Source organism: Gouania willdenowi, chromosome 15 (genome assembly GCF_900634775.1).
Source record: "Gouania willdenowi chromosome 15, fGouWil2.1, whole genome shotgun sequence".
NCBI lineage: Eukaryota > Metazoa > Chordata > Actinopteri > Blenniiformes > Gobiesocidae > Gouania > Gouania willdenowi.
Window position 1 is genome coordinate 359,907 of NC_041058.1, and position 17,107 is coordinate 377,013.

The 17,107-nt window shown below is 38.3% G+C and overlaps 1 protein-coding gene across 2 annotated transcripts in view; it reads right to left on the reverse strand.

Annotated features, from left to right (window-relative positions):
* Positions 1 to 11,019: 11,019 nt before the first annotated feature.
* Positions 11,020 to 17,107, reverse strand: part of kif11 (kinesin family member 11) — a 30,119-nt gene continuing 24,031 nt past the window's right edge. For both annotated transcript variants that reach the window (XM_028468757.1, XM_028468758.1), the window contains exons 12-27: positions 14,360 to 14,448; positions 14,226 to 14,292; positions 13,974 to 14,047; positions 13,787 to 13,901; positions 13,613 to 13,684; positions 13,403 to 13,538; positions 13,166 to 13,338; positions 12,934 to 13,059; positions 12,718 to 12,873; positions 12,526 to 12,653; positions 12,292 to 12,452; positions 12,080 to 12,195; positions 11,787 to 12,009; positions 11,542 to 11,687; positions 11,362 to 11,472; positions 11,020 to 11,202 (exon numbers count right to left, since the gene is read on the reverse strand). In XM_028468757.1, the coding sequence (XP_028324558.1) occupies positions 11,104 to 11,202; positions 11,362 to 11,472; positions 11,542 to 11,687; positions 11,787 to 12,009; positions 12,080 to 12,195; positions 12,292 to 12,452; positions 12,526 to 12,653; positions 12,718 to 12,873; positions 12,934 to 13,059; positions 13,166 to 13,338; positions 13,403 to 13,538; positions 13,613 to 13,684; positions 13,787 to 13,901; positions 13,974 to 14,047; positions 14,226 to 14,292; positions 14,360 to 14,448 (1,992 nt within the window). In that variant the 3' untranslated portion in view covers positions 11,020 to 11,103. The remainder of the gene's footprint in view (positions 11,203 to 11,361; positions 11,473 to 11,541; positions 11,688 to 11,786; positions 12,010 to 12,079; positions 12,196 to 12,291; positions 12,453 to 12,525; positions 12,654 to 12,717; positions 12,874 to 12,933; positions 13,060 to 13,165; positions 13,339 to 13,402; positions 13,539 to 13,612; positions 13,685 to 13,786; positions 13,902 to 13,973; positions 14,048 to 14,225; positions 14,293 to 14,359; positions 14,449 to 17,107) is intronic.

Genomic DNA, 17,107 nt, shown 5'->3' on the forward strand with positions numbered 1-17,107 from the left:
GGAGAAGTCCAAAAATGTAATCCTCACAGCACCACTGCCTCTGTCCAGGTGAGAAAGAGAACGGTGAAGCAAGAAGATGATGGCATCCTCTACTCCAACCTTCTCCCTGTAAGCAAACTGCAGAGGGTCGAGAGCGTGGTGGGTCTGTGGCCTCAGGTGATGGAGCAGCAGCCGTTCCATGGTCTTCATCACGTGGGACGTCAGGGCGACCGGCCTGAAGGTCGTTCGGCTCCCCAGGATGTGGTTTCTTGGGGACTGGAATGATGCAGGATGTCTTCCACAGCTGGGGAACCCTCCCCTGTCCCAGGCTCAGGTTGAAGATACGCTGCAGGGGGTGTCCCAGTTCCTGCGCACAGGTCTTCAGTAGTCTGGGGGAGACTCCATCTGGACCTGTAGCTTTGCCAGGGCGTAGCCTCCTCAGCTCTCCACATACCTGAGCTGCTGTGATGGTGGGTGGTGTGAGCGGGGGGGGGGGAGGTGTCCTCTTCTGTGCTGGAGATGGCTTGTGGGGTTAGGTGGGTGGGGGTTGCTGTGCTCGTAGGTGCAGGGAGATCAAACCTATTAAAAAACTGGTTTAACTGGTTTGCCCTTCCCACATCAGCCTCAATGGGGGCTCCTTTCTTTGAGCTGCAGCCAGTGATGGTCTTCATCCCCTCCCATACCTCCCTCATGCTGTTGTTCTGCATCCTCTGTTCTATTTTCCTTCTGTATTGCTCCTTCCCCTCTCTGAGCTGGACTCTTAGTTCCTTCTGTATCCGCTTGAGCTCCTGTGTGTCACCATCTCTGAAGGCCGCCTTCTTCTGGTTCAGGAGGCCTTTGATGTCACTGGTTATGTATGTATGTGTGTGTATATATGTATGTATATATACACGCATGCATACATATATACACACATATACACACATATACACATACATATATACACACACATATATATATACACACACACACACATACATATATATATACACATAAATACATATATATAAATACATATATATACACACGCATATATATATATACACATACATACATATATATACACACACATATATATATATATATATATATATATATATGTGTGTATATATATATATACACACACATACATATATACACATACATACATACAGTTGTGTGCGAAAGTCAGGGCACCCCTTTAAAAACAGCATATTTTATATATTTAAAAAGTTATATTCATATTTACTGTCTCTCTGGTATATGTGAAAAAAAGACAATATTGTCAGGAAACATTAATGCATCGTTACATTTTATTTTATAAATTGAACAAAATTACAAAAATGAAAAACATAATTTTGGCATGTGCAAAAGTCGGGGCACCCTGAGAGTTTCAAAGTGTCAGATTCTTTTTACAAGCTCAGACCTCTACCAGCTCATTGGTCCTGAAGCATGTGTCAACAATTGTCATTAGGGAGTGCCCGCTGGTGCCAATTTGAGGGTTTCTTAAATACGGCGACTCCACAAACCTTGTACAAACACTCAGCAACCATGGGTTCCTCTAAGAAGCTGTGTAAGACAGAAAAAATGAAAGTAATTGATGCCCACAATGCCGGGGAGGGCTACAAGAAGATAGCAAAGCGTTTTCAGCTTGCAGTTTCCACAGTGCGAGGCATAATTAAGAGATGGCAGGTGAGGGGAACTGTGGAGGTCAAGAAGAGATCTGGAAGACCAAGGAAACTCTCGGAGAGAACAGCTCGTAGTCTGGTCAGAAAGGTAAACCAAAACCCACATTTGACTTCAAAAGACCTCCAGGAAGATTTAGCAGACTCAGGAGTGGTGGTGCACCCTTCCACTGTGCGCCAATACTTGCACAAACAAGACCTTCATGGAAGAGTCTGTAGAAAAAAAAACCTTATCTACGACCTCATCATAAAATACAACGTCAAAAATATGCAACAGAACATCTACAGAAGCCTGATGACTTTTGGAAACAAGTGCTGTGGACTGATGAAGTTAAAATAGAACTCTTTGGCCACAATATACCTCAAGTGGGAGCTGAACATCAGCTCCATCATCAAAAAAGCTCAGCAGAGGATGTACTTTCTGCGGCAGCTGAAGAAGTTCAGTCTGCCAACAAAGATGATGGTGAACTTCTACAGCTCCATCATCCAGTCCATCCTCTGCTCCTCCATCACCATCTGGTACGCTGCAGCTACGGCCAAGGACAAGGCCAGACTGCAGCGTATCATCCACTCTGCAGAGAAGGTCATCGGCTGCAATCTGCCCTCCCTCCAGGACCTGAACCCCTCCAGGATTTTGAGGCGTGCAGGAAAGATTGTGGCCGACCCCTCCCACCCCGGTCATAAACTGTTTCAATCTCTCCCTTCTGGTAGGAGGTTTCGGTCCATCAGGACCAGAACCTCCAGACACAAAAACAGCTTCTTTCCCTCTGCCACCATCCACATGAACACACCCCAAGTCACCCACTGAACACCCCCCCCACCCGATCACCACCTCCGCCAGCTTGATATCTGCTGCACTGTATATATATATTTATATTTATCCTATTTATCCTTTATTCTCTATCTATCCTTTATTTATCCCTCATCCTTTATATTTATCATTATTATTATTATTGTTGCTGGGTTGTTCTTTGTTGTTTTGTTTTTATTTCTTTTATTTCTTTTTGTTGTTTGTTTTGTGCACCAACCACCAAGTCAAATTCCTTGTACTGTCCTTAAAACTGTACATGGCAAATAAAACATTTCTGATTCTGATTCTGAATAAGCAAAGGTATGTTTGGAGAAAAAAAGGAGCAGCATTTCATGAAAAGAACACCTTGCCAACTGTTAAATATGGGGGTGGATCCATCATGCTTTGGGGTTGTGTTGCAGCCAGTGGGACAGGAAACATTGCTCGGGTGGAGGAAGAATGGATTCAATTAAATACCAGCAAATTCTGGAGGCAAATATCACAGCATCTGTAAAAAAGCTAAAGCTGAAAAGAGGATGGCTTCTACAACAGGATAATGATCCTAAACATACCTCCAAATCCACCATGGACTACTTCAAGAAACGCAAGCTGAAGGTCTTGGAATGGCCTTCACAGTCTCCAGACTTAAACATTATCTAAAATCTGTGGGTAGATCTTAAAAGAGCTGTGCATGCAAGACGTCCTAGGAATATTGCAGAACTGGAAGCCTTTTGCAAGGAAGAATGGGGAAAAATCCCAAATAATAGAATCCAGAGACTTGTTGTTGGCTATAAGAAGCGTTTACAAGCTGTGATATCTGCCAGAGGGGGTGTTACTAAGTACTGAAGGTACTGATGCTGTAGGGTGCCCCGACTTTTGCACATGCCAAAATTATGTTTTTCATTTTTGTAATTTTGTTCAATTTATAAAATAAAATGTAACTATGCATTAATGTTTCCTGACAATATTGTCTTTTTTTTCCCATATACCAGAGAGACAGTAAATATAAATATAACTTTTTAAATATATAAAATATGCTGTTTTTAAAGGGGTGCCCTGACTTTCGCACACAACTGTATATATATATACACACACATACATATATACACATACATACATATATACACACACATATATATATATATATACACATACATACACACATATATATACACACACACATACATATATATATACACATATATATATATATATATATATATATATATATATATATATATATTGTCATTTTTTGTGCCTTACTGCTTATTTAGCCCTGTTTAAGTATGTGCATTATATTTGCAGTAGTTTTTAGGATGTAATAATGGTCTTGACTCAATTTTTTTTTTTTCAGTTCTTTTTTCATTTGATGCCTTACTATAGCCTTACCTCTGAAGTTGGGTTATTTTCTGACTTTGCCATTTTTTGTGCTTTACTGCATTTTTTGATGCACTTTTTTCAAAACATTTTTTCTATTTTTCAAGGCCTTACCTCCAATTCAAAACGTTTACATTTTTTTTCAATGTTTTTTGATGCCTTACTATAGCCTTACATCCCTTTTGATGCAGTTGAGTGACCTGAGCCTATAGCCTGAGGTGGTAGAGAGGTTGTATTTTGATCCAGAGGTTGAGTGTTCAATCCCAGTTTACACCTTTCTTTGGGGAAGCTGATTATCCTTTATGGCTTACCTGAAAAAACTAATTTTTCAAAAATGTTCTATTGTTTTCTGGACTATAGCCTTACCTCTGAAGCTGGGTTATTTTTTGAATTTTTGTCATTTTTTGTGTTTTACTGCATTTTTAGCCCGTTTAAAGTATGTGTATTATACTCACTGTAGATTTTATGGTCTAATGATGGCCTGAAATCAAATTTTTTTTTTTTTTCAAATTTTTGAAAAATATGCCTTACTATAGCTTTACCTTCGATTTAAGATGATATGGGATTTTTGTTGTTTTTGTGACTCATTGCTTTTTTTTAGCCCCGTTTAAGTATGTGCATTATATTTGCAGTAGTTTTTAGGGTATAATGATGGTCCTAACTCAATTTTTTTTTTTTCGGAATTTTTTTGAAAAAAATGCCTTGCTTTAGCCTTACTTTTTATTTTGGGTGATTTTTTGTTTTTTGTCATTTTTTGTGCCTTATAGCCTTTTTAGCCCTGTTTAAGTATGTGCATTATATTTACAGTAGTTTTTAGGATCTAATGATGGCCTGAAATCAAATTTTTTTTTTTTTTGAAATTTTTGAAAAATATGCCTTACTATAGCTTTACCTTCGATTTAAGATGATATGGGATTTTTGTTGTTTTTGTGACTCATTGCTTTTTTTTAGCCCTTTTTAAGTATGTGCATTATATTTACAGTAGTTTTTAGGATCTAATGATGGCCTGAAATCAAATTTTTTTTTTTTTTTGAAATTTTTGAAAAATATGCCTTACTATAGCTTTACCTTCGATTTAAGATGATATGGGATTTTTGTTGTTTTTGTGACTCATTGCTTTTTTTTTAGCCCCGTTTAAGTATGTGCATTATATTTGCAGTAGTTTTTAGGGTATAATGATGGTCCTAACTCAATTTTTTTTTTTCGGAATTTTTTTGAAAAAAATGCCTTGCTTTAGCCTTACTTTTTATTTTGGGTGATTTTTTGTTTTTTGTCATTTTTTGTGCCTTATAGCCTTTTTAGCCCTGTTTAAGTATGTGCATTATATTTACAGTAGTTTTTAGGATCTAATGATGGCCTGAAATCAAATTTTTTTTTTTTTTGAAATTTTTGAAAAATATGCCTTACTATAGCTTTACCTTCGATTTAAGATGATATGGGATTTTTGTTGTTTTTGTGACTCATTGCTTTTTTTTTAGCCCTTTTTAAGTATGTGCATTATAATTACAGTAGTTTTTAGGGTCTAATGATGGTCCTAACTCAATTTTTTTTTTTCGGAATTTTTTTGAAAAAAATGCCTTGCTATAGCCTTACTTTTTATTTTGGGTGATTTTAATTTTTTGTCATTTTTTGTGCCGTACTGCTTATTTAGCCCTGTTTAAGTATGTGCATTATAATTACAGTAGTTTTTAGGATGTAATAATGGTCTTGACTCAATTTTTTTTTTTTCAGTTCTTTTTTCATTTGATGCCTTACTATAGCCTTACCTCTGAAGTTGGGTTATTTTCTGACTTTGCCATTTTTTGTGCTTTACTGCATTTTTTGATGCACTTTTTTCAAAACATTTTTTCTATTTTTCAAGGCCTTACCTCCAATTCAAAACGTTTACATTTTTTTTCAATGTTTTTTGATGCCTTACTATAGCCTTATCTCCTTTTTGATGCAGTTGAGTGACCTGAGCCTATAGCCTGAGGTGGTAGAGAGGTTGTATTTTGATCCAGAGGTTGAGTGTTCAATCCCAGTTTACACCTTTCTTTGGGGAAGCTGATTATCCTTTATGGCTTACCTGAAAAAACTAATTTTTCAAAAATGTTCTATTGTTTTCTGGACTATAGCCTTACCTCTGAAGCTGGGTTATTTTTTGAATTTTTGTCATTTTTTGTGTTTTACTGCATTTTTAGCCCGTTTAAAGTATGTGCATTATACTCACTGTAGATTTTATGGTCTAATGATGGCCTGAAATCAATTTTTTTTTTTTTTTCAAATTTTTGAAAAATATGCCTTACTATAGCTTTACCTTCGATTTAAGATGATATGGGATTTTTGTTGTTTTTGTGACTTATTGCTTTTTTTTAGCCACGTTTAAGTATGTGCATTATATTTGCAGTAGTTTTTAGGGTATAATGATGGTCCTAACTCAATTTTTTTTTTTCGGAATTTTTTTGAAAAAAATGCCTTGCTTTAGCCTTACTTTTTATTTTGGGTGATTTTAGTTTTTTGTCATTTTTTGTGCCTTATAGCCTTTTTAGCCCCTTTTAAGTATGTGCATTATATTTGCAGTAGTTTTAGGGTCTAATGATGGTCCTAACTCAATTTTTTTTTTTTTTAATTTTTTTTAAAAAAAAGCCTTGCTATAGCCTTACTTTTAATTTTGGGTGATTTTTTGTTTTTTGTCATTTTTTGTGCCTTATAGCCTTTTTAGCCCTGTTTAAGTATGTGCATTATATTTACAGTAGTTTTTAGGATCTAATGATGGCCTGAAATCAAATTTTTTTTTTTTTTGAAATTTTTGAAAAATATGCCTTACTATAGCTTTACCTTCGATTTAAGATGATATGGGATTTTTGTTGTTTTTGTGACTCATTGCTTTTTTTTAGCCCTTTTTAAGTATGTGCATTATAATTACAGTAGTTTTTAGGGTCTAATGATGGTCCTAACTCAATTTTTTTTTTTCGGAATTTTTTTGAAAAAAATGCCTTGCTATAGCCTTACTTTTTATTTTGGGTGATTTTAATTTTTTGTCATTTTTTGTGCCGTACTGCTTATTTAGCCCTGTTTAAGTATGTGCATTATAATTACAGTAGTTTTTAGGATGTAATAATGGTCTTGACTCAATTTTTTTTTTTTCAGTTTTTTTTGATTTGATGCCTTACTATAGCCTTACCTCTGAAGTTGGGTTATTTTCTGACTTTGCCATTTTTTGTGCTTTACTGCATTTTTTGATGCACTTTTTTCAAAACATTTTTTCTATTTTTCAAGGCAATACCTCCAATTCAAAACGTTTACATTTTTTTTTTATGTTTTTTGATGCCTTACTATAGCCTTACATTACTTTTTGATGCAGTTGAGTGACCTGAGCCTATAGCCTGAGGTGGTAGAGAAGTTGTATTTTGATCCAGAGGTTGAGTGTTCAATCCCAGTTTACACCTTTCTTTGGGGAAGCTGATTATCCTTTATGGCTTACCTGAAAAAACTAATTTTTTCAAAAATGTTCTATTGTTTTCTGGACTATAGCCTTACTTCTGAAGCTGGGTTATTTTTTTAATTTTTGCCATTTTTTGTGCTTTACTGCATTTTTAGCCCGTTTGAAGTATGTGCATTATAATTACAGTAGTGTTTAGGGTCTAATGATGGTCCTAACTCAATTTTTTTTTCACATTTTTTTGATTTGATGCCTTACTATAGCCTTATGTCTGAAGTTGGGTTATTTTTTGATTTTGCCATTTTTTGTGCTTTACTGAATTTTTTAAAGCACTTTTTTCAAAACATTTTTTCTATTTTTTAAGGCTTTACCTCCATTTTGAAGCATTTAAATATTTTTTTTTCATATTTTTTATGCCATACTATAGCTTTCCCTCCAATTCGAAGCGTTTGAATTTTTTTCAAAATTTTTTTTCAATGTTTTTTGATGCCTTACTATAGCCTTGCATCCCTTTTGATGCAGTTGAGTGACCTGAGCCTATAGCCTGAGGTGGTAGAGAGGTTGTATTTTCATCCAGAGGTTGAGTGTTCAATCCCAGTTTACACCTTTCTTTGGGGAAGCTGATTATCCTTTATGGCTTACCTGAAAAAACTAATTTTTTCAAAAATGTTCTATTGTTTTCTGGACTATAGCCTTACTTCTGAAGCTGGGTTATTTATTGAATTTTTGTCATTTTTTGTGTTTTACTGCATTTTTAGCCCGTTTGAAGTATGTGCATTATATTTGCAGTAGTTTTTAGGGTATAATGATGGTCCTAACTCAATTTTTTTTTTTCGGAATTTTTTTGAAAAAAATGCCTTGCTTTAGCCTTACTTTTAATTTTGGGTGATTTTAGTTTTTTGTCATTTTTTGTGCCTTATAGCCTTTTTAGCCCATTTTAAGTATGTGCATTATATTTGCAGTAGTTTTTAGGGTATAATGATGGTCCTAACTCAATTTTTTTTTTTTGGAATTTTTTTGAAAAAAATGCCTTGCTTTAGCCTTACTTTTAATTTTGGGTGATTTTTAGTTTTTTGTCTTTTTTTGTGCCTTATAGCTTTTTTAGCCCTGTTTAAGTATGTGCATTATATTTGCAGTAGTTTTTAGGATCTAATGATGGCCTGAAAGCAAATTTTTTTTTTTTTGAAATTTTTGAAAAATATGCCTTACTATAGCTTTACCTTCGATTTAAGATGATATGGGATTTTTGTTGTTTTTGTGACTCATTGCTTTTTTTTAGCCCCGTTTAAGTATGTGCATTATAATTACAGTAGTTTTTAGGGTCTAATGATGGTCCTAACTCAATTTTTTTTTTTCGGAATTTTTTTGAAAAAATGCCTTGCTATAGCCTTACTTTTTATTTTGGGTGATTTTAATTTTTTGTCATTTTTTGTGCCGTACTGCTTATTTAGCCCTGTTTAAGTATGTGCATTATAATTACAGTAGTTTTTAGGATCTAATGTTGTTCCTAACTCAATTTTTTTTTTTTGGAATTTTTTTGAAAAAATGACTTGCTTTAGCCTTACTTTTTATATTGGGTGATTTTAGTTTTTTGTCATTTTTTGTGCCTTATAGCCTTTTTAGCCCCTTTTAAGTATGTGCATTATATTTGCAGTAGTTTTTAGGGTCTAATGATTGTCCTAACTCAATTTTTTTTTTTCGGAATTTTTTTGAAAAAATGCCTTGCTTTAGCCTTACTTTTTATATTGGGTGATTTTAGTTTTTTGTCATTTTTTGTGCCTTATAGCCTTTTTAGCCCTGTTTAAGTATGTGCATTATATTTGCAGTAGTTTTTAGGGTCTAATGATTGTCCTAACTCAATTTTTTTTTTTCGGAATTTTTTTGAAAAAATGCCTTGCTTTAGCCTTACTTTTTATATTGGGTGATTTTTAGTTTTTTGTCATTTTTTGTGCCTTATAGCCTTTTTAGCCCTGTTTAAGTAAGTGCATTATATTTGCAGTAGTTTTTAGGGTCTAATGATTGTCCTAACTCAATTTTTTTTTTTTTTAATTTTTTTGAAAAAAATGCCTTGCTTTAGCCTTACTTTTTATTTTGGGTGATTTTTAGTTTTTTGTCATTTTTTGTGCCTTACTGCTTTTTTAGCCCTGTTTAAGTATGTGCATTATATTTGCAGTAGTTTTTAGGATCTAATGATGGTCTTGACTCAATTTTTTTTTTTTTTTGTTTGAAAAAAATACCTTGCTATAGCCTTACTTTTGATTTCGGGTGATTTTGTTTTTTTGTCATTTTTTGTGCCTTATAGCCTTTTTAGCCCTGTTTAAGTATGTGCATTATATTTACAGTAGTTTTTAGGATCTAATGATGGCCTGAAATCAAATTTTTTTTTTTTTTGAAATTTTTGAAAAATATGCCTTACTATAGCTTTACCTTCGATTTAAGATGATATGGGATTTTTGTTGTTTTTGTGACTTATTGCTTTTTTTTAGCCCTGTTTAAGTATGTGCATTATAATTACAGTAGTTTTTAGGGTCTAATGATCGTCTTGACTCAATTTTTTTTTTTTCAGTTCTTTTTTCATTTGATGCCTTACTATAGCCTTACCTCTGAAGTTGGGTTATTTTCTGACTTTGCCATTTTTTGTGCTTTACTGCATTTTTTGATGCACTTTTTTCAAAACATTTTTTCTATTTTTCAAGGCAATACCTCCAATTCAAAACGTTTACATTTTTTTTCAATGTTTTTTGATGCCTTACTATAGCCTTACATCCCTTTTGATGCAGTTGAGTGACCTGAGCCTATAGCCTGAGGTGGTAGAGAAGTTGTATTTTGATCCAGAGGTTGAGTGTTCAATCCCAGTTTACACCTTTCTTTGGGGAAGCTGATTATCCTTTATGGCTTACCTGAAAAAACTAATTTTTTCAAAAATGTTCTATTGTTTTCTGGACTATAGCCTTACCTCTGAAGCTGGGTTATTTATTGAATTTTTGTCATTTTTTGTGTTTTACTGCATTTTTAGCCCGTTTAAAGTATGTGCATTATATTTGCAGTAGATTTTAGGGTCTAATGATGGTTCTAACTCAATTTAAATTCTTTAAAATTTTTGAAAATTATGCCTTACTATAGCCTTACCTTTTATTTTGATGATATGGGATTTTTATTGTTTTTTGTGCCTTACTGCTTTTTTAGCCCTGTTTAAGTATGTGCATTATATTTGTAGTAGTTTTTAGGGTCTAATGATGGTACTTCTGACTTTGGGTGTTTATTATTTTTCTCCTTATTTCCTGTTTTATATTTCAATCATATTTTAAGTTTGTGCTATGCCCCTGTCTCAGAGTTCCAGGACGATGAGAAGCATCACAAAGCTGCTCCTTGATGAGGACGTCCCACTCTGTCACAGAAACATAAACCTGGAGCACAAACTGAACACTGATAATATGGCAAAGTTCCAGAACAATTTGTTCCATATATTTGAACTAGTTTTAAGAGTCTTGTGATAACATTATCAAGTTTTTCCATTTTTATGCCTTATTATACCTCTGATTTTACATTTTTATGCTTTACTAAGCAACTGTGGCCTTGAACATAAAGCAGATATAAGCTTAAATTGTTCTAAAATATTCTACCTTTCTTGTCCTGGAACCCCAAATGGGGTCTTCACTTTAAGGTTGAGAACCCCTGACAGCACATGTCACTGAGCTTTTAGCCCCGCCCCTTTGCTTATTGTCTTACTCAGATGGTGAAACAGTCGTGGACTTTGCATGTTCTCCTTAAATTAAGACAAAGAAGAATAAAGTATGTTGATGGTTTAATAGAATATTACAAACACGTCACAAACACAAACAAACATCTAAACTTTAATGTTATTAATATTATTAAAAAGATCCGTTTTGGCAGCGAAGCGGCAGCCGGGATTTCTGAGACGGAGACGATTCATTCTCCATCAGTTTCACCTTCGCCGTCTTTGATTTTTTCTGACACAAACACACACAGACACACACACACATTAATGTCTTAGATTCCTTTGATCTTCTGCTGCCTTTTAAACTGAAAATGTTTTACATACAGTGTTATGCTGTGTATATATTATTATATGTGTGCGTGCGTGTATATATAATATATATGTGTGTAACCTTGAAGAAGGGCAGTCTGTGGCTCTCGTTAAACACCAGGTTCTCATCGATGAAGGACGGCTCAGTGCTGGTGCTGAGGTTGCAGGTGCTTAACTCCTCCTCCACAGAGTCCTGACAAACAGGAAGTACAGAATGTCAAACAGGAAGTAAAAAAAATGAGCAGTGTTACAGTGAACGTACAGGATCTACAGAGCTCATTTTGTCTTCTTCCTCTTCCTCCACCATATCCTCCTGCAGGTTCCTCAGCTCCTTCAGCAGCTCATTGCGACTACGAGTTTTCTCCAGATGACGAGGATACACAAAGTCCTTACGCTGAGGGGTGGCACCTGAAGGCAGCACCACATGACAACAATGAGTCAGCAGAACAAACTAACTGAAGATGTGATATCAAACACAGTGTGTGTGTGTGTGTGTGTGTGTGTGACCTGTTGGCACGTCGTGCTGCAGCTCCTCCTGCAGGAAGCGTGTCACATGTTTTCTGCCTGCATCGATCAGTTGCTGTAGCTCCGCCCCTTTGTGGTCGGTGGCGTGGAGCTGAGCGGTCGTTTCTTCCTGGAGGTCATTCAGAGTAACACGTGTAGCGTCTCCACGCTCACACACACGCTGCTCAGATGCACACACCTGGTGGGAACACAAGAGCTCCACCTCCTGACACACAACAGATACAGTGAGAATATTTAAAACGACAAAACTTTGTGTGCGCGTGTGGTAGCTCTACCTGCTGCAGTGTCTCAGCCTCTTTGACTCCTGCAATCATGCTGAGCTGAAGCTCCGCCCAGTTCTGTGTGTGCGTTGTCGCGCTGCGGTTCCACTGCAGGCTGCGCTCAGCGAGCCCTGAGGGGGAGGAGTCAGTAAGACATGGACTGAGGGGGAGGAGTCGGGAGACATGGACTGAGGGGCGGTCCCCCTGCTGACAGGCTGGGTGAGTACCTGAGACAGAGTTGTGCACGTGCTCAGTGCGCTCACTGAGCTGCTGCAGCAGTTGCCGGCTCTCCTCTGATCTTTGACGGAGGGCAGAGGACACAGAGAGGGAGGAGCTAGAAAGGAAGGCAACCTGGCTGGAGGCGTGGCTCTCCATGGCACTGCAGCGTCTGTGTGAAGGAGGAGGAGGAGTTTAACGCTGGCCTGCCCTCATTGAGGTGTGGGGCAGAGCCTGGGACTGACCTGCTGATGTCATCCTGGAGCTCGTTTAGAGGCTCCTGTAGGGATTTAGCTGAAGAACGAAGCTCCAGGAAGTCCTGGTTGTTCTTCACACTGAGCAAAGAAAATTGCTCCATCACACCCCGCAGACTCTGTGGGCAGAGCCACGTAAACATTAGAGTGTGTGAGAGTGTGTGTGTGCGCGCGCGCGCGTACCTCCTTCTGCTGCTCCTGTGTGTGTGTGATGTCATCCTCCAGCTGTTCACAGCGTCTCTGCAGAGCGCTCACATCGTGCACGACGCTCTGACGCAGCACTAGCAGCTCCTCCGCTAACCCTCCCACAGCCTCCGCTGACTCCATCATGGCCTCTACCTGTAGGGGCGGGGCTTAGTCACACCTGTTATTGTTGATGACATGGAGGCGTGTCCTCACCTGATCAGCCAGAGCATGGCGAGCGTCCACACACACGTTCAGAGCAGCGCCCAGATCCTTCACAGCACACACACCAACCAGTGCACGAGTCTGAAGTTCCTCCTTCATGTCATCACCATGCTCCGCCTATCAGAGCATGAGCATCACAGGTTGATTGATCACACACACACACACACACACACATATATATACATATACACATATATATATATAGACACACACACACACACACCAGTAGCTGCAATAGCCCCTCCCTCTGTGTGACACACAGCTCCTCCTGCTGGTGGAGGCTGTCCCTACAGCGAGAGACGCTGGCCGTCAGCAGCGGTTTGACCCCGGATACCAAGGTCTCCATGGAGGTCAGGGCCTCCCTCAGCGTGTTCTCATTGAGCTGCAGCAGGCCGTCTGAGAAACAAACACTCGTTGGTTACAGACACACAGGGACGCTTCCAGCTAACGGACCGCTTACCAATGGCGTGCGAGTAGGTTTTTAACATTTGGCGCTGCTGGTCCCCATGCTCCTGAAGGCAGCGCTGCATGTCGCTGAACGCTACGTCCATGCTCGTGCTGAAGCTCTGCTGCTGGTGGCGGTTGTACAGCTCCACCTGAAACAGTAGTGATGTCACCTTGTTACCATGAAAACGCTGGAGCCACATACTCCAAGGCCACGCCCACTCACCTTGGTCTTGCGGTCCAGCTTAGCATGGAGGCCCGACACATCACCTGTGCTGTCCTCCACCACACTGAGCAGCTGCAGAGGACACATGACTGTTTAGCTCCACCCCCTGCAGCTCACAGACCAATCACAGCATCCGTCTGACCTACAGTGTCGAGGTGTGTTGTGGTATCTGACCTGTCCTGCTGTGTGGTACAGTCCCTCCTGTGCTAAGGCCAGCTCTGAGCTGATGAACAGTTCCTGGTGCAGCTGGTCCCTGGTCTGCTGCAGATCTCTGCTGGTCTCCTCTAGCCTGAGGACACACACACAGCACATTAGCATGGTTAGCACATTAGCTCAGAGTGAGGAGGAGCTGTAGTGTCACCTCTGCTGCTTGTGGTCCAGGTCCAGCGTGCACTGCTTCAAACGACTCTTACTGTCTGCAAACAGCTCAGTGACCTGAGGGGACAGATACCACAGCACATTTAAGTGATCCCTCTTGGACCTATAAACCGGTTTGAGTCCTACAACCAATTTTAGCGCTACACCGGCTCATCCATCAGCTCTTTATTTCTATTAAACGTGTTTACAGTCTTATTGTTAGCATTGGGCTAATGACTGTTAGCAGCCATGCTACCTTCTTTAGTTCATCCTCCATGATGGCAATCTGCTCCTCGTAGCAGGTGTTCTGACCCACCAGGCTCCTGCAGGACAAACACACTCATGTTAGCAACATGCTAACAGTGCTAGCAGTGCTAACGTGGGACTTACTGGTAGTTCTCCGCTGACAGGTAGACCCCATTCTTGTCCCGGGAGGCGGCGAGGTCTCGTTTGAGGCGCTCAATCTCCTCTGTGTACTCCTGAGGAACAAAGGTCATGTCTGTGTCCTAATAGTCCCTCCTATCTCCTTTCCTATACACTTTTCCCTAAGCCTGGAAGTGTTTAAGTGGCAGCCATGACAAGGACCATTCCAATTCTATTTGAGCTGAGGAAAGGAGGCTCAATGCACTGAAGTGTCTTTTACCAAAGAAGTAAATGTATAAACTGCTAAAATGATGAGTGAAGGAAGTCATGTTACTTGTAGACTGTCAAACAATATATTCTTGTTCAAATTGCCCCACATAAAAAAAAAAAACAAAAAAACACATTCATCTACTTTTAAAATATTTGGTTTCATGTGGACAGCGCCCTCTTCTGGAGGAATCACAGAGCGTCTGTCTAAGAACTTTAGGATATGCTTTGTGGAAACTCAGACCTTTTATCTGTTGCCGCTAAAGGCTCCACCATTTAGATTGGTGAACATCAAATGACAGACAAAAAAAAAAAAAATCAAAAACGCAGCCTCTTGAGGTTACGTTATTACAGCAGTTTAAACCTCCATTACGATTCGATAATTTAAAGGGACCCACTCAGAGTGTTCACGGAAACTCACCATGATTGAAAAGTGACACAGATCATGTACTGTAGTTACCAATGCAATATTATGAACAACTTTAAATAATATAAAACCCATATATTATGATATGCAGTCATATTATCCATCTATCTACTCATAAAAGCAAGAAAGGTCTGAGTGTGTGCGTGTGGAGCGAATATCTCCCCGACGCTGTTTGTGTTCGACTTGAAACTTTGTCTACGGCTTCCAAATATTTCAAGTGTGTGTATCTGTTATTTTGGAGTTTTTTGGTGTTGCAAAACATTCATGTTAATTTTAAGATATTGAGCGCGCTACTTCAGGTTCCGGGTCATATGACGTCACTGTGAAGCAGTTTGTTTGGGTTTAAAAAAGGTCAATATTAAAAATGTTTTTGTACAGCTAAAAGTTATTTAGGTTAATATTTCATGGTTATTTAACACAGCTCCACGATTATTATTATTTGTTCTGCACAAGGGTGAGTGTTTCTTCTTATATTATTCTATGTGTTAAGATGCTAGCAACTACAATGTAAACACACACACACACGGCTGATGCGTGTGGGTGTGTGAGAGTGCCTGGATGTACATGCTGAATGCACACAGAGCCGTTTAGACAGAAAGTTGTGACTTATTTGGTGTTGTAAAACGTTTATTTTTCGCGGTACTTTTGGGTCCGTTTTTTCTCTCAACAACCTTGCATGTGGCTGACTGTGCAGCTGATGCGCGTGTGTGTGAGGGAACTGACTGAGGAGATGGAGAAAGTCCCACATGGCAACCAGGAGCAAGTCACACACACACTATTTATAATAAAAATATACTAAATGAGTAAAATAAAACAAACAATATTTATACAAAAAGCACACAAAAATACAACAGAAATGCACAAAAATGTACCAAAAGGCTTCAAAAACACACAAAATGACCCCAAAAAAAAAAAACACTATACAGAAATGCACAAAACTACACTAAAAAAGATACAAAAACACACAAAATGACTCCAGAATCTTACAATGGCAACAAAAAATGCACAAAAACTCAACAGAAAGATACAAAAATACAAGACTCCAAAAAAAAACATACATTACAGAAAAATACACCAAACAAAAAAAATATAACAATGAGTAAAAAAAAAACAAAAAAAACAAACATTTATCATGTGCATGTCTCATAGAATTAAACCAGGGAAATTGCACAGGCCATATTTGACAACTCTACTAAAGCCCTCCACTATATGAATACATACTTCCGACAGGCACTGTACTAGTCTACTAATAAAAGCAAGAAAGGTCTCTGCACGTGTGTGTGATTGAATATCTCCCTGACGCAGTGCCTGTTTGACCTGAAACTTTGTCAACAGCTTCCAAAATACCCCGAGTGTGTGCAACCATTATTTGTCATTTCAAAAGGTTTATTTTCATTTTATTTCGGCTTGACAGCACATTCCAGTTTGCCCAGAAGTGAAACCTATTCAACTTCTGACCTCAGTGTGTGAGGGGGCGCTAGCGCACCATCTATATCTATTTCACAAATAGCATGGCACAGTGATGGAGACGGAGGAGGCAGTAGTGGTGTAAAAATACATCAATCCACATGGTTTAATTAATTAATGATCCAATTACATCGATGCACAATGAAAACATCGATAATCGTCATCTTTAAATTTTGAAATTCACATAGCACGTCTGTTTGTCCGTACCACCATTTCCTGCGCAGGGATGGTGGCATAACGTAGAAAATACCACATAACAACAAAGCCTTGCAACCCCTGCAATAATGCCCCGCTGTCACTTCCTGAATGAACCGCTATTAAAACACCAATGAATAAGATGCGTTAGTATTCCGAGAGCGGCACAGAACCTGCGTTGTTTACATTGTGGCTCGGCAAAGGGAGGAGTCGAGAAGAAAAGCCACGAGAGGAAAGAGGTAAAAATAATGAACTATATATCAGGAAATTAAATGATAATGAAAGCACAGAGCTATAGTGGTGACGCTGATTTTAAGATGATAAGAATTGAGTTGAAGAAGGTTCTTTAGCTAGTGGTTTAGCACGCACGTGAGTGCACAAACACAAACTGAGATCTGATACTTTCAGTTTTCGGTCAG